Source organism: Emydura macquarii, unplaced genomic scaffold (assembly GCF_026122565.2).
Source record: "Emydura macquarii macquarii isolate MOO-44397 ecotype Brisbane River unplaced genomic scaffold, CSIRO-AGI_Emac_v2 contig_3530, whole genome shotgun sequence".
In the NCBI taxonomy this organism is placed as follows: Eukaryota; Metazoa; Chordata; order Testudines; family Chelidae; genus Emydura; species Emydura macquarii.
The window spans coordinates 2604881-2628296 of NW_027133667.1; the positions used below are offsets into that span (position 1 = coordinate 2604881).

General features: G+C 42.3%; 1 protein-coding gene across 1 annotated transcript in view; it reads right to left on the minus strand.

Annotated features, from left to right (window-relative positions):
• Positions 1 to 23416, minus strand: part of TBXAS1 (thromboxane A synthase 1) — a 278530-nt gene that overhangs the window by 7409 nt on the left and 247705 nt on the right. Inside the window, exon 11 of the mRNA XM_067536094.1 lies at positions 2980 to 3068. Coding sequence (XP_067392195.1) covers positions 2980 to 3068 — 89 coding nt within the window. The remainder of the gene's footprint in view (positions 1 to 2979; positions 3069 to 23416) is intronic.

Below are 23416 nucleotides of genomic sequence, written 5' to 3' on the forward strand. Positions count from 1 at the left end.
GAGGATACCACCACCCCCTCTGCCTTTCAGGCATGTTGTGAAAATAAAGTAATTGTTTGTGAATCACTCAGATATATAGTGATGAGCCCACAGAAAAACCCATGAGGAAATTAATAATGCTGTTTTCAGAGCACAGTTTAAGTAGCGTGCAGTAAATGAGACATGGGGCCACACACTGGACAAAGAGGATGAAGATAAATATTGAACAGTGGCTCACTAAGCGAGCACCCTCCATCTTCTGCACCAAATGAGACGGGTCCTGGGGAAAAAGTAGTATGTGTTCATGTCAGCAGAGACTGCATCAGAATGCACACACATAAGGGAGCCAGATTAAGTTTAACTTAATTCTGGCATTTCCTACGTTTTGAGAGCTTAACTTTGCAACCCTTCATAATGTTCTTTTAATGTAGGTTTTTATGAGTAATTTAATGTTTCTATTACCATAGCAGCTAGAGACCCCAGCTCCTATTGCGCATTGTCATCATCTGATGGCTGTTTGGTAGCCTATATGTTCAATTAGTCTGATGGCCTCCGTTCATTAGCCACTGGAAATCAAAGAAACTGCTAGCAGACCTGGCTCCCTTGTTAGAGAAAAAGGCTGGTCTTTGATTTGAGTTTAATTCCTGGTTTTGTTGGTTGAGTGACCTTGCACAAGTCACTTGGGTGCTTTTGAAAATTTTTACCCTAAATCAGAGGTTCTCAAACTGGTGGGCTCAGAATGTGTTCGGGGCCGGGGGCATGGGAAGCTTCAGGAGAGCGGTGGCCGCTGGCCGGACACACAGCTCTGATGGCAGTGCCGCCACCAGCAGCAGCGCAGAAGTAAGGGTGGCAATGGCATGCTATGCCACCCTTACTTCTGAACTGCTGCTGGCGGCACAGCTGCCTTCAGAGCTGGGCGCCCAGCCAGCATCCGCTACTCTCCATTCTGCCTTCAGAGCTGGGCAGCAGTATATGTCCATGTATGGGCATAAACAACTCCAGAAACAAAGGTGGGGGGTGCCGCAATCAAATACGTTTGAGAACCACTGCCCTAAGTGACTTAGATGCCTACAGCCAACTGAATTTCCAGTACTAAGAATGAAGGATACAAATTTCAAAAGCACCCAAGTGTCTAAATCATGTTTGAAACTTGAGACTTGGGTGTTTTTGAAAATTGTATCCTTCATCTTTCAGTGCCTCAGTTCCCAACTGCGAAATGGGGATAATACTTCCCTTCTCTCATCCTCCATCTGTCTTGTCCATTTAGAATGTAGGCTTCTCAAAGAAAAGACTGTTTCTTGCTATATGTGTGAACAGCACCATGCACAATGAGGCCCTGGTCTTGACAGTACTACGTAATATAATATATGAGCTGTCTCGGCAGACTGCATGGACCCTGGAGGCTCTGTTATCTCATCTAAAAGTGTTTTCTCTGGATCAGTAGAGAGGCGAGTATTGTGGTGATCTGTATGATGACTGCTGCCTGCACTGTAGCTATTCAGGGAATAAACAGAAAATTTCAGTCTCTAGGACTGACACTTCATCACTAATCACAGCATTATGTTCTCACGCACACACAACATTAAACAAAAATAGATAACTAAGAACCAAAACCTGCAGAAAAATATTGCCAAAGTCCTTCCTTTTGCTGAAAAGTAAACAGGATGTTGGTGAAAGACACTGGTTCCTACCAGCTCTGCAGAATGAAGTTCTCTATTTGTTCAGACTGTTTTTAAATCTCTCACTCGTGGTAGTGAAATTATTTTGATTGCTATTGAATGTTCACTATTTCCCTGTATTCTGAAGCACAGAACTATTCTTGTCTTACGTAGCTGGAATCTTTCCAAGTCACTGGGCTTAAATAGAGATCAATAACAACCACAAATGACACCAATGGAAGCTTCAGCATAACTTCCCTCTTTTCTGATTCTGTTTCCCCTCTGACAAACATTGATTGTTTCCTAGTGTTTCAGGTGGAATTGAAATTCAAATGTCCCAACAATACCTTCTATTTATATACCACCTATTTCAGAGTAAAATGTCATTTATGAGCAAGCATAATTAATTCTTATACCCTGTGAAACCCTACAAAAAATCTTGGAAGATCATGACCTCAAGTCTTAGGGGGCAAGTAAAGGAAGGGTCCATGTTCAGCTATTTTATTTTATGGTACTTGTATCTGTAGAGTGGGATTTTCCAAAGTGCTCAGCATTGGCCTAATTCTGCTCCTACTGAAATGAAGGGGAGCTTTAACACGGACTTCAACAGAAGCAGAGTTAGGTTTGCTTTTGAAAATCCCACCTTGAGAGCTGAGACTTGTGTTCTGTTACAGTTTTGTGATCTTACACAGTTTGCTAATTTCTTTATTCCCCTCCACATTTTTGAAATAAACACAGTTATCATCAGAGGAATTATTTTAGAAGCAGAGCAAAGAAGATCATCCATCTGCACAACACAGGCCACAGACTTCCTGGAATAGACCCCTAACCTATGACTGAGTTACTGGTCAAATAATGATGTAAAGCTTCAAAGAATCCACCAACCTCCAGGGCCTCTGCCAATCTGTACTGGGGGAAAATTCCTTCCTGACCCCTGGTAAACCCTGAGCATGTGGGCAAGACTCACCAGCCAGGGGACACAGAAGAACAGTGAAAATCATTAGTACAGTTCAGGTCTTTGAATGTGGCAAGGGACATGCAAAATCTTCAGAAGATCAGGGGTTTAATGGGGTAACTGGCCTACTCAGCCAGTAGGCTACGTAAATTCTGCACACAGATCTCTGAAGCAGAGGGAGACCATCTGACATTAGCCAGTCTTCATTCATTTGGACTCCTAACCAACTGGCACATGTATCTCATTCATTTGGCCCCACTGTATCTCTCACGTGGATGAGCAGTACTGAGGCCTGCATGGAGGATGAGAGTCTATGCCTTCCAAACAGATTTTCACTGTATTTATCTAATGATGTATGCTCTAGGAGCTAGAGGGGGGAAAAGATACCTGAATGCAGGTGGGTACATACGCAATGTCTCTGCAATCACCATGTCCAGGTAAGGGAGCTCTCGTATGTTTTGGTAGTCAGGGACATCCTGGGAGAAAGGAAGAAAGACATAATTAAGTGCAGGGAAACAAGCTGGAGCTGCAGGCTGTGGAGAAGCCACCTCGGAGACTCTATGCCAGTGCTCTGTGGTGAATTTCTCCCAGGGCAGGGCTGTGCATTTGAGAGTAAGCCAGCAGTGTGCCCCGTGGGACTTTTATTACAAAATTCCCCACAGTGGCAGCAACTTGTGCTATTCCAAAGGACTGTAAGGATTGGGGAGGGGAGAATTCTGTTTCCTCCTATGAATGATCTCTTGTGCAAAGCCAGTTCATTTGCTCTTTGTATAGCAGGCCTTGATTTGGCCCTAATTTCTATAACTCTGAAAGTAATCATAATTTGATAGAGAGCATCATATAAATGAACACAATACTGGCCCTGATGAATTTACATTCTAAAAGGGAGCAAACAGGGTCGATAATAGAACAAACAAATAACAAAGATCCAGCCCTACAACAGAGAGAGAGAAAATTTCTCTCACCATTTCTTGTCTTGGAAAACTCATAGAGACCGCACATGTTGTTATTCTGTTTTGTCAGCAGAGGGCAGAGAAAGTACATCTAAAAACTTACCCAGTAAAGCAGAGTACGGTTTAAATTAAAAGATTTCCTTGTCTCTCCCTAAAAACTGACATGGAGTAAATTGGCAAGAGACACCAGACTAGACTAAATGTATGAAGATTCGGGCCTCTGAGGTTCACAGCAGCGACTGGATTCTGCCTGTTCTTCATATGTAATGCATTTATTGAATTTTCATGTGCAAATGTATGTTACATACTAAAAACGCTAAGTAGAAAACAATTCCATAGGGTAGGCAGACAATATGCACGATAAAATGAGAATGCTTGGCTAGGTTAGACCATCCCATTTAACACAGCATGTACCACTTCATATCTTCCAAGGGCTGTACAAACACTGACAGATTTGTTGTCTACGAGGGACATAAGTTCTATTACCCTCAGTTTTAAGAAGGGAAATATAGGCAGAGAGGCTATGTAATTTAGCCAAATCGACACCGGGTGCAATTAGGGCTACCGCTCTTCTCTCATGTTAAAGGATGTTCTTATCTCTAGTCAATACAAGCTGCATTTTGTTCCTTATTTCAGTAATAATCATTGTTATTATTTCTATTACAATAGTGTCTACAGACTCGAACCTAGACTGGGGCCCCATTGTCCTAGGTGCTGTGCAAACAGATAGTAAGTGCGGACAGTTTAAACAGACAAGACAAACAAAGGTTGGAAGGAGTATTATCCCCATTTTGCAGACAAGTAACTAAGCCCTGGTCTACACTTACCTGGAGATTCGGCGTCGACTGCTGTGCTTCCCTTCTGCACGCCATCTTCACTGCACTGCGCCAACGGGAACTGCATTCCCGTCGACGCAGTGCTACGCCACTTGAGGGGGTGGTTTACTAGCATCGACTTCCTGATCGATTGAGCGGGTCTACATTGACTGCTCAATCGATCCAGAAAGATCGATCTGACTTTGCCGCCGTCAGTATAGACATACCCTCAGACACAGAGAGATTAAATGAATTGCCCAAGGTCACACAGGAAGTCTGTGGCAGACCCTGAAAATGAACTCAGATCTCCTGAGTCCAAGTTCACCACAAGATCATTCTTCCTCTCTAGGATTATGCAAAGAATTCTACAATTTGATACACATATATTTAAGGCCCTTTGTTTTAGGTTTTTACCAATTTTTACTGAACAATTCTCAGATTTTACCAAGGCTATTATTTGGTTTTTACTGATTTTCCCCTGAATTTTGGATGTGGCTCGGTAACCTGGGTGGACCCTGGCCTCCCCATTCTAGAAGGAAAGTTGGTGGCTTAGGTAACCAAGCTGCCATCTCTCCTTTTGGAGTGGGCCTAGAAGCAGAAGAGGTGGAGAAGGCAGCATAAGTAGATGGCACCTTCACAGCATTAAACCACAGCATGAAACTGCTTTTACTTTCAATACTCTTTTCACTATTTGTTACTTTTTTTCTGTCCTCCCGTCCCCCAATAGTAACCCTGATATTTACCCAAAAAAACATGGTTAATTTCACTTATTTTTTAATGGTTGTAATCAACTCTGATAAACTTCAGGGAAATTTTAAACAAAATAAAAACGGAAAACCAAGGGCTTTGAATATATTATGTGATGTGTATGATTTTGTTTTGGGTGAGCAAAGAATTTAGGATCAGGACCAAAGTGAGTAAGTAGCAGAGCTGAGACTAGAATTCAGCTGGTTCTGATGTCTAGAGCCATGCTCAGTCCATGGTGACCCTCCTGTGCGCCCGTTTATTTCTGTAGTCACTAATTAACATAAGTATAAGGTAACCTGATATAATAAGTAAGCTTTAATCCAAACCATACATAAAGAAATACTATAATATTAAATTATGAACACTTTTTTCTGCTATTTCAAATAGTTTCAGTTCCTTTAAGGGAATTAGCAGCTTAGAAAACAAAATAAACAAACACAAACAGATCCTTTTCCATGGAAGAAAATTGGTTTATGTTTACATAAGAAAAAAGAGCCAGGTCTATGGCAGTAGAGCGTGAGCTCAACTTTCACTTGCACATCAGTGAATTCATATGTCAGATGCTACATAATTGTTGGCATTTCCATGCTTCTCACTTCAAAGTAGCTGAACTTACTTCCGCAGCTGTTTGCATGGTCTGATCCTGGGCTGGGTGCTGCACACACAAGGCAAACAGCTTTATTTAATAGGGAGATTCCTGATTTTTTTAACAAAATATTTTCCATTTGTTTTTTGACTCCTTTAATCCACTGTATTTCAAAGGCATTGAAATATGTTTTTCTCCCCAAATATCCTTACTTACAATTTTCAAGTATTGGTAGGTATGTTTGTGAGGGTGGCGGATTGTCATGCTAAGATGCTACTTTAAGCCCCTGTGTAACACATCTGTACATTGAATGTTACTCAGGGCTGAGTAAGTTTTAGTCCAGAAATAGATTCCTTTTTGTATCATGCAGGAAAAAAGGAGGCACCACATTTCATGTAATAAAACACCCTATATTTTAATTTTGTGACTAAAGACACAAAGATTTATCTGACCTTGTATTTCAATAGTTTTCACAGTGTTTTTATATCTTTTTCATACTGACTTAGAAGTCAGTGTAATCCAGTAAGGTCTTTTTGGGCATATTTCACTGGCTTGTTTTTCAGGTTTGTGGGCAACACATTCTTCCACCATCTCTCCCTCTGGCTTTTCAACCCTTTTTCTGTGGCTAGAAAGTGGCCCTAACTTGCCAGACACTGAAAAAGTAAGTAGGATGGTCTTCTGGATAGGGTAGTAGATTAGGACTCAAGAGACCTACATTCAACTTCAGGCTTGGCCACAAGCTTCCTGTACAACTTCAGGCAAAGTCATTTCATCAGCCCTGAGCTTCAGTTCCCCATCAGTAAAATGGGGATGGTTTTTCCCTACTTTACAGGGCTGTTGTGAGGATAAAGCTCATTAACGATTGCAAAGTGCTCAGACAATATAGCGATGAGGGCCATGTAAATAGATAACACATTCTGGGCTCGAATACTAATGCAATCTCGGCTCCTGATGCTGAAAGCTGCTCCTCCCTGCGTGGAGGCCCACTCTCTACACCAGGGGTGGCCAAACTTACTGACCATCTGAGCCGCATATGATAATCTTCAGAAGTGCGAGAGCTGGGCATGCCTGTTGGGGCTCAGTGCTTCAGCCCCAGAGGAGGCGCCTCCCTCGGAGCTGAAGTCCTAAGCCCTACCACCCCACCCCAGGGCAGAAGTCCTGAGCTCCTCTCATTCCCAGGCTGGTAGGTGGAGAATGGGGAAAGCATGGGAGGCTCCAAGAGCCACGTTATGCATCAAGAGAGCTGCATGTAGCTCACAATCCGCAGTTTGGCTGCCCCTGCTCTACAGCTTCCGTGGAGCTCCATATGGGCACAGGACTTTGCATGTGCAGAACAGCTCATGGACTGAGGGTCTTTAATAGCCAGGTACTTATCCCCATAACATCAGTCTGACTTTAGACTGTAAACTCCTCAGGGTAGGGATTGAACCTTCTTTCTTTTTGGAAAGCATCTTGAGTGCTCCTAGAAAAAAGTAAATTCCTAAATAAATATCTTTCAAATGGCAATGCAAACATGAAGTAAGCAGAGCGGTAGGGATTCCTAAATACTAGTGAAAACAAATGGATTCCTTACACATGGAACAGCAACTCTAGTCCTTGGCCAAGTGGATACAATGCAACCAATAGGATTTGGAAAAACAAAATGAAAGAGGATTTAGCACTGGTTTAAGAATTGGATTAACAGCAGTGGAAACTCAAGTCTTCTCTTTGTCTACACAAGCACAGAAGATGGAGTACACGTTTTCCTCACACTGGCCTACCAATGTGTCTCCATCGTGACTTGGAAGGAGAGCCCTAGCAGTTAGAGGGTAATTCAGTGACCAGGATTCATTCAGTGTTTGACCTCTCTGTTGAGAAGGCTAATAAGAGGGCCAGTTAGTGCCTACTGTGATGTATGTGACATATCCATTAGAACTGTTGGCTAGATCCTTAGCTAGTGTAAATCACTGTAGCTCCATTGTCTTAATAGATGTGCACAGGCGCACATACTAAGATAAACATACCTACAATACAAATAAATACTATAAATAAATAGATGTGTATTATTATTGTATGTATTCTATATAATACTGTATTATTGTATTGTATAATTATTTATGTACAGATATATCAGGGGTATCCAAACTTTGCAACACTGCGGGTCACAATGACACTTTCTCAGGTGCTCACTTACAGACGGCTAGTCAGACTCTGCTGGCCCAAAGCAAATGATTTCCAAAGTAAAGGGCCCTCTACTGAAAATGTCATATCACCAAACTGTAGAAAATCAAATCCAAGTACAGTTCTGTGAACAAAGCACCTCACCTGACCTTAATTGTCATGGCAATACTTGGGGTAGAAAACAAGAACTAAAATCAGATGGAATTTTATGCAACAAAATATACAGAGCGAATTGCATTAGGAATTGTATCGGAAACCAGTGAAGACCACAGATAATATATTCCTTATAACTAACACTGCTGAGTAACTTGACAGCCTCCTTCTGCTGCAGCTTTGGAGGAGCCCAGAAGGTAGCCCCAACAATCCAAATCTGAGGTCACAAGGGCACCCATGACTGTGGCGAGGTTCACATCAGAGAGATCTGGTCCCATGTGTCTGATAACATGGTGGTTCTGTCCACCAGCACTAACTGTGAATCCAGTAGTAAATGGCTAGGGAAGCACTACCAAACCTGCCTGACAAAGAGTGGACATGTCTCACAGTAATGGGGGCAAATGCCGCCTTCAGATATCCTGTGCAGGTTTCCCCTGCCAATAGGAATCCCCTCCATCTTGTCGGGAAAAAATAGAGCCATCTTATGTTCATCCAAACTCCTCTCTTGGTCAGGCCTTGTGTCAACCAGGAGACTGCACCATCTAGGTCAGATCAAAAAGAGACATAGCTCTGTGTGCCATCTGCCAATTTGCTTTACCATCCTCCCAATAAATACGGGACAGGACGGTGACAAAGCCAGAGTCGACCTTAAGGATCTTTTGGAGAGGAAACAGCAAAATTGCTGAAGAACAATCCTACCCACCACAGCCAAGGTCCACATATAAATCAACATTTCTTGATCACATGGCTCAAAGGCTGTTAATAGATCAAAGAATCAGTTTGGGACCTTGACCTTTGCTCACTACTAGGAGCAGATAATCCCCCAACAAAACCAGAACTGTCTGTGTGCCATAGCCAGACTGATAGGGGTCAAAGAAACCTGAGAACACCAGATAATGTTAGAGCGGCCCCACTACAACCTTTTTAATAACCTTATCAAGAAAGGCATGGCTAGAGACAAGGTGGCACTTTGTGTGAATACCAAAGAAAAAAGACAGTTTCTTGAGCCTAACCCTAACAACTGCTTGCTTGATGGAAGCAGCTTGCCCCTTGCTAGATTTTACTATCGGCACTGAAGTGCTGGAATGTCTGTTAAGTTCTAGACCAAAGTCCTCCTCCAACATTCAGTGGCTCAGGGAATGAAACTGGGGATGACTTGCCCCATATAGATTTCACGTTTATCCCCTGAAAACTCAGATCTGTCACCATGGAGTTGGTCTGTACAGAAAGAATTCAATCAATATTGTTTGCTAAAGACAACAGAAACATCCTCATAAGCAAGAAACGTTTGATTTTGTTTCCCCATGGTTACAATCTGGATTCAACATACTGTCACGCATTCAGAAAAACTCAGCAGCTCTACCTGGATGCTATTGCTGGTGGAGGGGAAAAAAAGTTCTTTGCCTTCATGACAGCAGCAGCATAGAATTAAAAAAACTCTATGCAGCAACCCAAGTGACTCATCAGTGTGTAATAAGTGCCACAGGTATTCTTGCCTCCATCCAATCTGTTTCATTTGTCATAGGACAAATGATTTCATGCTGGACTTCTGATTTATGCTATGATTTGGATACAGAGGTGATAACATCAAAATCAGTCACAACAAAATGGAAAGCATTAAAAAAAAAGGATGCAGAGGACATAAGAATGACCATACTGGGTCAGAACAATGATCCATCTGGCCCAGTATCCTGTCTTCCAAAAGTGGCCCGTGTCAGAGGAAGTGAACAGAACAGGACGATTTTAAGTGATCCAACCCGTCATCCCAGTCCCAGCTTCTAGCATTTACCCTTACTTATACTTAGACTTTCTTATAGTCAATTACATGAGTAACTGGGTAAGTGTGATCTGGTGTAATTTAAATTCCAAGGAGCTAGTGGAAAGTTTAAAAAGGTGTAAATGAAAGTAAGGTTTGGCCTACTGTAACTCACACCTTCTTACACTCTCTTTTTAGTTGTTTTCCTTGTTATGCCCATCTCTTCTCGTTCATTGTCATGCGAATTATACCAGCATAGGCCTACTCAGATGCAGATTCAGTGGATCAAATTCAGAGATGATGTGTATGGTTGGCATATAAGTTACACATTGACATGAGAGTGGGTGTCTAGGAGCCAAATTCTCTCAGCTACGTGGATGTAAATCCACTGAAGCCCCTGTGATTGCACTTGTGTAAATGAAAGGAAAAACTGGCCCTAAGTAAGTGTTTATATGACAGTCCAGTAGCAATCTAAGTTGGTGTGACATTCCTGATGAAGAAGCCAGAAGAAGGTGTAAATTTACAGCAACTTTGACTCCATCCAGCATCCATTAGGCCTTCCTCTGACTCAAAGACTCCAGCTCTTGACAGAGAATGGACAAGCATTCCCTACAGCAGGCTGCCTTTGTACTGTCAGAAAAGGTGACCAGTCTCGTAGTTCAAATGGAAATATTCAATGAGATATAAAGATTTTTTTTGGTAACAGAAAAACAAACACATAATCCCTAATCAAAACAGGCAGAAATTCATAAACACCTAGTTTCCCATCCATACCTAAGGGTGAATGAATGCAGAATACAGTACTAGTTAAAGTAAGCGGAGAAGAGAGTCTTTAAGTTAGTTTATTCTACTGCAGGTCAGACAAGTTACAAACCAAAAGAGGAGAAATAAATTCTATAACCCAATTCTGGCTTCAACTACACATAAACTTCAGTGGGCCCCCAGCCTCCTGGATTGAAGGACAGTGCCCCCCATATACTAAGCCTGAATAACCAAACATTGGGGGGCGGGGAGGGAGTGGGGACAAAGCGAGTTTCTGTTGTTTCTGGAGTCCTCCACAGTCATGTTGGAAGTGGCAGGATTTGGCCCTTGTTGTATAAGGACCTTCTAATAACTGGAGAGCGCCCAGTCAGGTGGGTTTTAGAATTTGTCCTCCTCTACTGGCATTTTTTTTCCCTTGGGAGAATCGTTCTTCTCCAGAAACTGTTTCCTTTACTCCTATAAAATCTGCTGAATTCCAGCTAGCTGAACATTTGAGACCATCAATGGTCGCTCCACTTGTATTGGGTCAGGGTGACGAGTACAGGGATTGCCCATTTCTGGCATCCTTAAAACATTCTAACACCCAGTGGGAAGTCATTTCAGTTCTCTCCCTAGGCTTGCCTCAGTCTGCAGAGACTCAGGGTCGCTTGCTAACCTTGTCTGACACTATCAAAATTTCTACTTGTGTGGCAGAAATTCTGAATGGTGAAGTATCCCAGCAGGAGGGAGGCAGAGCGGAAATTAAACAGGAGGAAGGACTGCCAGAGGTCCAAAAGGCTCAATGAGAGAATTATACAACTGGGGTAGATCTGTCTGAAGGGCATGTCATCAGTCCAAAGCACATTAAGCACTGTAGCTCATGCAGGACTTAATCTTCCCTGCCATGGAAGTCTTCCTTGGTGGTTACTGGAATAAACAGAAGGGGTAGTAAAATGGGTTTTCTTTTTTTAAAAACCATATCTGTCCTGCAGAGCTAACAAAGTTGGTGGCGAGTGAGCTAGATTATATTCTGGCTCATGCATCATGTTAACTAGGTTCCAATTGCAGAGCCACTTTTGGCCCCCGTTACGCCTGTGGAAGCCCACTGAAGACAATGGGACTGCACCAGTGTAACAGAGGACAGAACTGGGCATAGGGAATCTCTTTTACTAGTGATTGTGTGGAAGCAGGAAAGAATCCATCTTAACTCTCAAATCTCAGGGTGAGTTTACAGGACTAGCAGTTAGCAAATATGTAATTTACTTGTAAACTGAGCAGGGCCATTTCTAACAGACTATGGAATTTGGGGACACAGGGTGGGAGGAGACCCTACCGGAAAGCAGAGAGAGTATTCTGCTCATGCTCTTTTCTGCTCTGTATAAGGAGTGAATTTGAGTAAACTACTCTGACCTTTACCTCATGGGCCCCAAATCATCCAGGTCTGGACAATAATTTGTAGCTCCTTCTGCTTTACGAGGAGGCCTCTTTCACAAGTCCTGTCATGCCACTTAATGCTGCTGGCTGCTTCCTGTATCTGACCCATCTCTTTTTCTCCCACAGTCTGTCTCCGTGTCTCTCTTCTACCTTTCCAGTGCTACCTGATTTCACCATTCTCTGTGGCCTGTGTCTGCTACCGTCCTATCGCCCGCCTCACCAGATTGTCCCTAAACCCAACATTTTGTTCTTTTCCCTTCTTTTTTTAAAGCTCGATCCAGCATATAGTTTTAACTCTAGACTATGGGGTAGAATGGGACAAATGACGATAACAGAGAGGGCCCGAGTGAATCTGTAGTGTTGCCCAGATGTGTTTAACCAGCTGGAGCACATTTGATCTGCAAGCCACTGAGACACAAACATGACACCATCCAATGCTATTTTTCCTGAGTGACTCTTCAGAGTAAAACTGCATTTTTAGCTACAGACAGGTGCCCAAATACGGTTGACAACTTTCTAATCGCTGACCCCTGCCCCATCCCTTCCCCTAATATTGTGTACAACACATTTAGGCCAGGATTTTCAGCGGGGCACATGAGAGTTAGGTGCTCAGGTTCCACCAAAAATCCCAGCTGAGCACCTTGGCAAAGCCTGATACAGAATGAAATTCAAGCATCTAGATAAAGTAACTGGGGGGAGGGGGGGAATTGTGCTGAGTCTATATAAAGCATTTTGCTTCTGCTAGTTACCAAAAAAGAACAGAAAAAAGAAAAGCAAATCCTGGCTGCTACTATTATACACAGATCCACTTATCTATGGCTGAAGCCCAGACAGCTGTACGACTGTAAGTGAGGAAATTAAATTAAAGAGTCAAAAATGTAAACCAACAAAGGAAAAAAAAACACCCGATGATGTATACATAGAGCTTATCTGACTGATGAAGGGTGCTTATTATTTCCTTTACTTTCACATGTCTGAAGAAACTTAGGTTTCTCTCCTGTGAGCAAACAGGATAATCATTTGCCTAATGTGGAACTATTGCAGAGAGCTGAATAGTATTTTTAGGTTTGGGCTTGATTTTAAAATGAGGCCAGTGACACAGTGAGACCATGAGAAAGCTACTGCCCTCATTTAAATACAGAGGTATACCACACAATATTCTGCAATAACGCTCTAAAACACTGCAATTTACAGGACGGGTTTGAGCCATTCTGTGGAATGCTGGCATAATTTGTATCAAGTACCGTCTGCTGTGTTTGTGGTGGCTAAGTAGCAAGGAAAAGAAGACACCTGGGGCCATATTCTTTGTTTCTCCTGAGCTCTATTTGATACAGGAAAGAAGTTGGGGAAGGAATGGCAAAAGTGGATTTAATTCACTTCTTCATCTCCTGTATTTTTGGCCTGGCCTGCCCCAGTGTTAGAGCAGCCTCAGATTTTCTCCAATTTAGGCCCACTGGGGGCTGATCTACAACTTAGACTAGCCAGAGCACAGCATACTCCAGCCACACCCACTGCTCCCTGACACATTCTGGGTAACCTCTACGCTAATGGGGGCAGGCAGTAATGGAGGCTGGCACAGAGCCATTCTGGCATCTCTACCTCTGCCACCTCCTTATGCAGCAGAATTCCCAGGGGCCATTTCCACCAGATTTACATGGTGTAAAGGAACCAAAGAGGAATGATGTCTGAGGACATTATTATTTAATATTTGTATTTACTGGAGCACTGACAAACCCTAGTCATGAACCAAGCCCTCCCACTGTGCCAGGTGCTGTACAAATACAGAACAATAAGCATAGGCTACGTTAGTTACCCTGGGTGCTAAAGAGCCAGGAAGGGCTCACAGCTTCCTGTCTGCATCCAGTGGCCTCAATAAAAAAAATACTCTATGTGTCCATTATAGCGAAGCCCTTTCTCTTCTCCACAACAGTAGACTCTACAGCTAATAGAGTACAAAAGAATACACTGTCACAAAGTATGCATGTGCGCGATATGCTTCTCAGCTTCCGTGCCACATCACTGCATGTCTCCTTTAAGCTACAAGAAAAAGGAGTCCTAAAAAATCAAAGGGCAAATTAACAAAGCAAAATGGTAGAAACTACAGTAAAGAACAGAATTATCAGTCACATAGATGAACATGATATGTTGTGGAAGAGTCAACAAAGTTTTTGTAAAGGAAAGTCATGCCTCACTAACCTACTAGAATTCTCTGAGAGAGTCAACAAGCATGAGGATAAGGGTAATCCAGTCAATATAATGTACTTGGATTTTCAGAAAGGAAGGCTCTTAAGGAAACCAAGTAGACATGGCATAAAGTGGGAAGGTCCTTTTATGGATCAGGGCTTGTTCACACTTACCCGGAAATTCGGCGGCAGTCGACGGGAGTTATGCAAACAGAGTTCACATTGTGCTGAACCGATGGGAAAAGTGTTCCTGTCGGCTCAGCGCTACGCTAGTTGAGGAGGTGGACTTATTAAGTCGACTCCCTCATCGATTGAGCGGGTCTCACTGACCGCCCAATCGATCATGGAAGATCGATCTGGCGGCGGCGATTTTGCCGCCGCCAGTGTAAACGTAGCCTCCGTGATAGCTGAAAGATAGGAAACAAAGGGTGGGAATAAATGGCCACTTTTTCACAGTGAAGGGAGGTGAACAGTGGAGTCCTCCAAGGAACTGTAAGAGGACCTGTGCTGTTCAACGTATTCATTAATGATCCGGAAAACGGGGTGAACAGTGAAACATACAAAATCATTCAAGATAGAAATCCAAAGCAGGTTGTGAGGAGTTACATAGAGATCTCAGAAAACTGGATGACGGGGCAACAAAATGACAGATTAAATTCAATGCTGGTAAGTGCAAAGTAATGCACATTGGAAAAATAATACCAACTATACATATATAATGATGAGTTCTAAACTGTCTGTTACCAACCAAGAAAGAGATCTTGGAGTCATCGTGGATAGTTCTCTGAAAACTTCTGCTCAGTGCGCATTAGTGGTCAAAAAGGCTAACAGAATGTTATGAACTATTAGCAAAGGGATAGAAAATAAGACAGAAAATATCATAATGCCACTATATAAATCTATGGTGCTCCCACACCTTCTATACTGTATTGAACTTTGGCCAACCCAAGTCAAAAAGGATATGGTGGAACTTGAAAAGGTTAAGAGATGGGAAACAAAGACAATTTAGGGTATGGAATGGCTTCCATACAAGGAAAGACTAAAAAGACTAGTGCTATTCAGCTTAGAAAAGAGATGACTAAAGAGGGATATGACAGAGGTCTATAAAATCATGAGTAGTGTGGAAAAAGTGAATAAAGAAGTGTTATTTACCCTCTCATACAATACAAAAACCAGGGGTCACCTGAAGAAATTAATAGGCAGCAGGTTTAACAAAGGAAGTACTTTTTCACACAACTAACCTGTGGAACTCATTACCATGGGATGTTGTGATGACCAAAAGAATAATTGGGTTAAAAAAAGAACCAGATGAATTCATGGAGGATAGATCCATTAATGGCCATAATCCAAGAAGGTCAATCCTACACCTGGACTGCCTGAAGCCAAGAGTGGAAGACTCCAAAATTGCCCTGTTCTGTACACATCCCGTGAAGCTCTGGTACGGGTCACCGTTGGAGACAAGATACCTGGCAAGATGGACCAACAGTATGACCCAGTATGGCAGCTCTTATGTTCTGAAAGAACTTAATTTATCACCAGCAGTTACCAATGTGACATCGGAAATGTGAGCTCAGATTCCATGCACGTGTATGTATAAGTTCATAAATGTATGATGGCCTTGTGCACAGAGCTAGCAGTCATTTGATCTGGGTTCAATCCCGGGCACAGCCCGAGTGACTTTAATGTCTTTGTGCTTCATTCTCCCTATCTGTAAAATGGGGATAATAATGCTTGTCCTTCTTAATTGTGAGACTTAGTTAATTTCTGAGTGATCCCAAAATGCTTCCAGACACTCAAACTGGGAGGCACTATAAAAATTCAGAGTATTATAATAAAGGATTCCTGTTCATTCCACTGACTTCCTTTTTCAAGTCACCAGTAAAATACCTATTAACAGCCAGTACTAATATTAAACTGAAGGGAGACTGAGATGAAAGCTAAATCTTGAAAAGGCTCCAAGATTGTGAACAGGCTGTTGATGAAGAAATAGTACAGGTTTTCCACATTTATTTAAAAAAAACCAAAAACGAGTAAATTGAACCCCTCCCCAGAGCTTTGCTTCATGCAGAGCAGTTGCTGGAAAGAAAACAAATAACAAGGAGACAGAAACCTAAGCGATTTCCTGCATTTGCATGAAGAGAATAGGTGTAATTGGAAGTTTAAGGGATCTGCTTTGATCACTTATTTGTTTATTTATTTATTAATGCATGGTTCCAAAATAGGATTCGGGATTGGGGGAGGAAGCGAGATGGGGACTGACTCCACCCCCACACCTCTGAATTACAAAGACTAAGTACGTGAGGGGGCATTTTTACTGCTGCTGTTGTTGTGCTATCTTTCAAGGTGGATGCAAACTGGGTCCTGTGAATCTTTGTTGCTGTTCCTTCCCTTCTAGAACCTCGCAATCCCCCCTTCAGATTGTGCGTGGAGTATCATATTCTTCCTCCAGCTCACAAGGCAAACAGAGTTCTTTTACCCTTTTAGCCAACGCTGCTCCCAGGTCAGGTGACAGGAAATACTACTGGGGCAAGTAAAGGTCTGCTGTCCTTTCCTCCTCGGAGTTCAGGCACATCACCCAATCACTTCCCATAAGCATGATATAGGAGGTTGTTGCCTGGAATGGAGGTCTGCTTCACTGTAACACACTGTGTCACTAGAAAATATCTGCACTATCCTGGACAATGCTTTTTTTCTACCATGTGTTTCTTATTTCATTAAAGGGGGTTATTAGCTGATACAAGTACTCAGGCGTGCCATGAACCAGTGTTACCATAATAATGGATGGAAGCCCAGTGACACAGTGGTGACATACTTGCTACTTGCTCAAACTGAAAGATGGCTTGTATTCACAGACTGCTGCGTGAGACCAGGCTCCAGATAGTACACAGCATGCTAATCTCAATGGGAAATGAAAGGGATACAGACTTCTTTGTCTGATCTTCTTGGTCTTAATAACATATAAATATCAGAGGGCTACTAAATTAGAAAGTGCAGGAATCCGGCAAAAAGGTCTTTGTCTAAAATTATCTGGGTTTATTGAAGAACAACAGAAGAAAATAAAAGAACTAAAGTAAAAACAACCACCACCATCATTAAGGCATTATTCTTTTCACTAAATCCATAAGCTAAACTTACACAGAAGGCAGCATTTCCCATCTCTCTCTTGCTGACAATTTAGTATGAGGGTATGAACACAGGTCAATGTCCTTGCTGATATGGTAAACAAAGATAAGAGCTTTAAGTAATGGAATATTTTTTTAAGCCTGAATAAGTCTCTAAGAATAAAAACACCTGTGGAATATTGTGTTACTTACTAAGATCAGCCCAAAACACTTTTGGAATGCAACCTTCCTATTCCAAGTCACAGATCATGAAACGTGCATTTTAGCTAAAAACCTCAATCAGACGTGGTCTGTGTGTCTGTTACTTGCTCATAGAACAGTGTGCATGAACTCTGAGACACCGTGATAAAATATTGAACCTCTGTCAGTAGCCCAGCTCTGTTCTAGGTTAGGAACTTTGAACAGATGTCTTCAAGGGGCAGCCATTACTATAAAAAGATTTAGCCAAAACAGCAACAGAAAACAATGTCTTCCTTTTTTCTCACAAGATGTCTGTTACAGAGTAAGACGAGGTAGGTTAGGTTATATTTTTTATTGGGCCAACTTCTGTTGGTGGCAGGGACAAGCCTTCAAGCGTTGCAGAGCTCTTCTTCAGGACCTTTCACCAACAGAAGTTGGTCTAATAAAAAGATATTACCTCACCTATCAGGTCACTCTAATACCCTGGGACCAACGCTGCTACAACAACACTGTATATGACAAAGTAACACAGAAGTGAAAAATATCTGCTTATTATCCGAGGTTTTTATTAAAAGAGGGGCCAGTCAAAGGCCAAAATCACTAAATCCCCCTCCCCCCCAATATAAAAACTCATTCCTAGGAATGCATTGTTCACTTGCAGCCCTAACACCGGGGAACAAGGATCTTGTGGTTGCAATGGCACCACTCAGGAGCTTAAAGTTAACCCCATGCTTAACTGCTTTGCTGAATCAGGACGTAAGGCATTCAGCTGGGACTCAGGACATCTGAGTTCAAGTCCTGATTCTGCTAGACTGGCACAAACCATTCAATTCCTCTGTGCCCCAGTTTCTCATCTGGAAAATGAGCATGATAATATTTCCTTTCTTCCAGTTGCTGTCCGGGATTTCTTTGCAGATGCGTTTTAGAAGCCATAATTTGGTGGACTTCAAATCACCTTAGATTTAACTATAAGAACTATCAGTGTAGGAATGCCAATTTCCATATGATCACAACGTCAGGACAGGGAGCACATCAAAGGCATTTCTCGATGGACTCCATTTTCCCACCTCTTGGCAGCAGACAATCACCAGCAGCTTGTTGCACCACAGTTCAGGTGGCGAAGTCTTCTGTGGTGGAGGGCTTTGCAGGCTGTGGCTAGGTTTAAAAAGTTAGCATTTAAGGCCAGAAGGGACCACAGGTCATCTAGTCTGATCTCGGTATATAACAGGCCACTGAACACCAACAGCCACCCACACCCAAACCACCCGCCAGAATTAGACCACAGTATTACAGTTATCTCTGGTAACTAAATCGTTCTGTGCCACACACAGAGAACAGGAGGGACCGAGTGCACCAATGCCCGAGGCCCCTGCGGTGTTGCAAGCCTGTAATTTTTTGAAGTACACTTGATGGTGGCAGCTCAGCTCAGAAGAGTTGCCAGATCCAGATTTCCTGTGGCCTTGGGCTGTGTTGTGAAGCTGATCATGCATTTGGTTTTTTCTTTTTTTTAGAGAGAGCAGTAACTTGTGAGGTTACTATGGTTTCACACAGCATTCTTAAAAGACTGTAAACAGGTCATTTGAAATAGTTTCTGTGACCCGATCTTGCACCTGAAGCCTGATTACGGTTCCAATTAGACTACTTTCTATTTATTTATCTGAGCAAATAAGAACCCCCATTGGCTTTCTGGGCTCTGAAATACTTGTAGGACATGCACATGCTTACTTCCTTTATACGTGGCTTTCACAGCCTCTTCCTCCCCATCTCCCTGGTTGCCAGTTATTACATGGGTTGGACCAAGTGACTATTTGATGCCTACTCTTTTAAGTGTTTTTCCAACTTTTCCTGGGTTTCTTGGGCAGGTTTCTAGACAGAATATACAGAGGTTAAGGGTTGGGATCTGCTGCCTATCAAAAATAAAGAAAGTTTCTCCAGGAGCACTCACTGCTGCCAAGATCTGTGACGGAGTCCCTTATGAAGGGCAATATGTACTCAGTTGGGATGCCAGCCGATTTCTGCCATTCTTAGTCGCAAGTTGAGTTCAGTGCAGAGATTACTCATATAAATATCAGAATTGCAGATTCTCACATTGACGACTCTGGTTATTCCAGACGCATGTTAGAACCTGATTTTTTTCTGGGGGCAAGAGGAGTATGACATTAAAGTGGACAAATACCACTCCTGTGTTAGCAGAAGTGGGTCTGTACTGTATGATCTGTAACAATATATGAGAGAGGTGTTTCTGCAAATGGCTTTCCCTCCCGCCCAAGAATGCTTTGGAGGGATCACCCACCATCTCCCACTTGTCACTTCATCTGTTAACATTAAACAAAGGCCTTTTGAGTGCAAGTACCTATCTGATGTTTTATTTGATTGGTGCTGGAACGCTAGAGCTGACCTCTAGTTGTATCATAAAGGAGAGACTAAGGCCTAATCTACATGAGAAAAGGTTTGCCAATACAACTACACCAGTATAACTATACTGGCAAATCCTCCTAATGGAGATGCAACTTACACCAGCAAAAGAGTGCTCTTGCTGGTATAGCTTATGCCAGTTACCGGAACAAAATCAGCTATCCTGGCAAAAGCACATTTTTGTCACTATATCTGTGTCTACACTAGGGCTTTTGCCCATATAGAAATGTCATTAAAAAAAAACCCACATCCCTGACTGCTATTCCTATATTGGAAAAAGTTTCTAGTGTGGACATCGCCTAAGAGAAAGTGTGGTTCCTAGATATGGCAGCTGATTTCTAACCCTGGATGTATATAGCATAGACAAACACATAAGGTCAGATCCTTAGCTATTGCCCACAGATGTAGCTCCATTGAAGTAAATGAAGCCAGGTTAACTGACATCAACTGAGAGTTTGGCCCATGATTTGTATGCAGCTCTTTAAAAGTAACCTGCAAAGGAATTTTTAAAAAGGCCCATGTGCTCAAGGGGCCTCAGAACCAGTGCAGGGCCTGGTGCCTTTGAAAGATTCCTGAAGGTTCGTAGGTACTGAAAGCAGAATCCAGCTTCTTCCGCTGTGTCTCTGTGTGCGCCAAATCCCAGCTCCCAGTGAAAGAACTCCTAGACCACTCAACAAGTGGACCTTGTGCAATTTCCTCTCCCCTAAATGGGTTATTGACCCCAAGAAGTTATTGACCCATGCCTCTACAAGGAAAAATAGAGCTCATATGCAAACCATTTTGGAACAGTCAGGAGTCAGGGGTTGCACTACAATACCCTCCCTGCCGCCATGGTAGAGATGGCTGTATAGGCAAGTACATCTAACACACTGGTTTTGTATATCACTATATCAGTTTAGAAACTGATGTAGCTAAGGCAGTACAACCTCCTAGTGTGGATGCAGTTGTAGTGGTATACAGGTGCTGGCAGAGGAATCCACTGTATTGATATTAGCATCTTTATACTGAAATAACCGCATCTCCACTAGGGGGGTTCACTGCGTTAGCTACATCAGTTTCTAAACTTATTAGTTGCAGCGGTACAATAACTGTGTAGACATTGATCCTGAGAGGTTGCTGAGCATCCTGCAACTGCTATTGATTTCAATGGGAACTGTAAGTATGCAACACATGCAGGAGTAAGGCCGTAAAGTGCAGGTCTTTAAAAAACATATACTCACCAGTGCATCATTTTCCCTTTGAATAAACTATTTGAATAAACCATTTGAATAAACTATAATTTGGATGTGCAACTGGAATACATATACATAATTTTTCAGTTATGATCCAATTTAAAAATAAGCCTCAAAAAGCCTTAAAACACACACACACACACACACCCCATGCAGTAGTGACTAAAGATTTCAGTTATGATCCAATTTAAAAATAATCACAAAAAAGCCACATTTAAAACACACCCACCCACGCCCACACAGTAGTGGCTATAGGGTTTCAGTCATGATCCGATTTAAAAATAAGCCATAAAGTCCTACATTAATATGTGCGCGCTCCACACACACATGGTAATGACTAATGGTTATTTGTGTTTCCTATATTGGGAGACAGGAAACCTCCCTTTGCATTTGCTTTTTTCTCACTATGAAGAATACTTTTAATTACAGTCACTTGGCAGGAAGCCAATTTTAATTACAGTAAATTTTCCCCCCCAAAATGACATCTGTCTAAGCATTTTTAAACTTCTTGCTCAAAGTAACATCCTTCATTTTACAGAGAAGCACCCAATTACAGCAGAAAAGAAAAAAAAGTAGTAAGTGATTTATTAATTTTTCATACTTATTCTTATCAGGTATATCAATTGGATCATTATTCTGAAGGCTGATAGTACAGAAAGCAGATTTAATTGGAAAATTTAGACTGAAACAGTATGAGAAAAAAGAATTAACCTTTAGAAAAATAATAGTTGTAATTTAACCCTAAAACAACTCAAAAGCCTAGAACTCCAACTCTTCTGACTGATTTTTCATGGGTTCAGCTGGGGTTTTAGCTAGGCAATTTTTCTGAAAAGTCAAAGAGGACGTCATGGGGAAAAGGCAAAAGTCATAAAAAAATGCATATGATAAAATAACATCAAGAGTCACAGACAGTGGGTCAAATTTTGCTCTCAGTTATGCTGATTTAAATCTGGAGTAACCCCACTGGAGTCAACGGTGTTACTTTGGACTTACATCAGTGAAAATGAGGACAGAAGTTGTTTTGCACTCCAGTATAGCATTATTTCCCTATTTCAGTGCAAACAACTGGAAGTTGGTTTGTGTTGTGTTAACAGGGAGCCTATTTCAACATCACAGTTCCCATAATACAACAGACCTAGAGAAAACCAGTGAAACTCTCCAATATTTACTATTAATATTTCATATTTCTCTTTCTTCTTCTTCGTTTGTGATTAAACTTTGCAGGGAGAGAACCTCATCATCTCTAAAGAAGCTAATGGTCTCAAGACCACATCCTAGGTTCAGCTGCTTCCACAGCACAAAGCCAACAAGAGCCAGGTGGTTGGCTTGGGTTTTGCAGCCACAGAAAATAATTCACATACTGTATGGACTCGGGACTGAATTAAGGCATAGGATCCATAAGCCTGTGCCTAGAGCTCTAGCTCCTGGAGTCATGTAATGAGGTCAGAATCCCAGCTTTTATTAAAATGGTTTCTAGCCCTCATAATTGTGAAGAAAATTTTGAAAATGTGGCCCAAGTGTAATTAATGAAGGGACACTGGCCTGAGTCTGCAGAGAGCCTGAAACAGTGGCTCGGAGAAGGGTGAATCCTCATTCATCTCAACAGGATGTTAAATCCAAGGCCTACTACTCTGGGAGGTCCAAGCCAATACCACCCAGCAAAGGACACTATGTACAGCAGTGGGCATGATCAACCCAACCAAGCTACTGTGTGAGTACTGGAGGGGGAGGGGGAAGAGAGGGGGCCTTCTGCTGCCCCCTATCTGTCTGGGAAGAAAGAGGGACCCTGCTGCCACTCCTACTGTTCCCAAAAGGAGGAGGATTCCTTGTTGCCACTCTTGGGGTGGTTCTATGCCACTGCCTTTCTGGGAGGAAAGGAAAGGTCTCCCTTCCACTGCAATTTCAGGCAGGGGGTGTGGCCTTTGCGTAGGGGCTGGGCAATAAGGGTGGAGATCTAGGGGGCATGTTGTGTGATACCTAGGGTGATGGATACTTAGATTCCAAGGCCAGATGGGACCAGAGTGATCATCTAGTCTGATCTTCTGTATAACACAGGCCATAAAACTTCCCCAAAATAATTCTTAGAGCATATCTTTTAGAAAAACATCCAATCTTGATTTTAAAATTGTCAGTGATGCAGAATCCACCACAACCCTTGGTAAATTGTTCCAGTGGTTAATTATCCTCGCTGTCAAAAATTTATACCTTATTTCCAGTCTGAGTTTGTCTAGCTCCAATTTCCAGCCATTGGATCATGTTATACATTTCTCTGGTAGACTGAAGACACCATTATTAAATATTTGTTCCCCAGGTACATTCTTATAGACTGTAATCAAGTCTCCCCTTA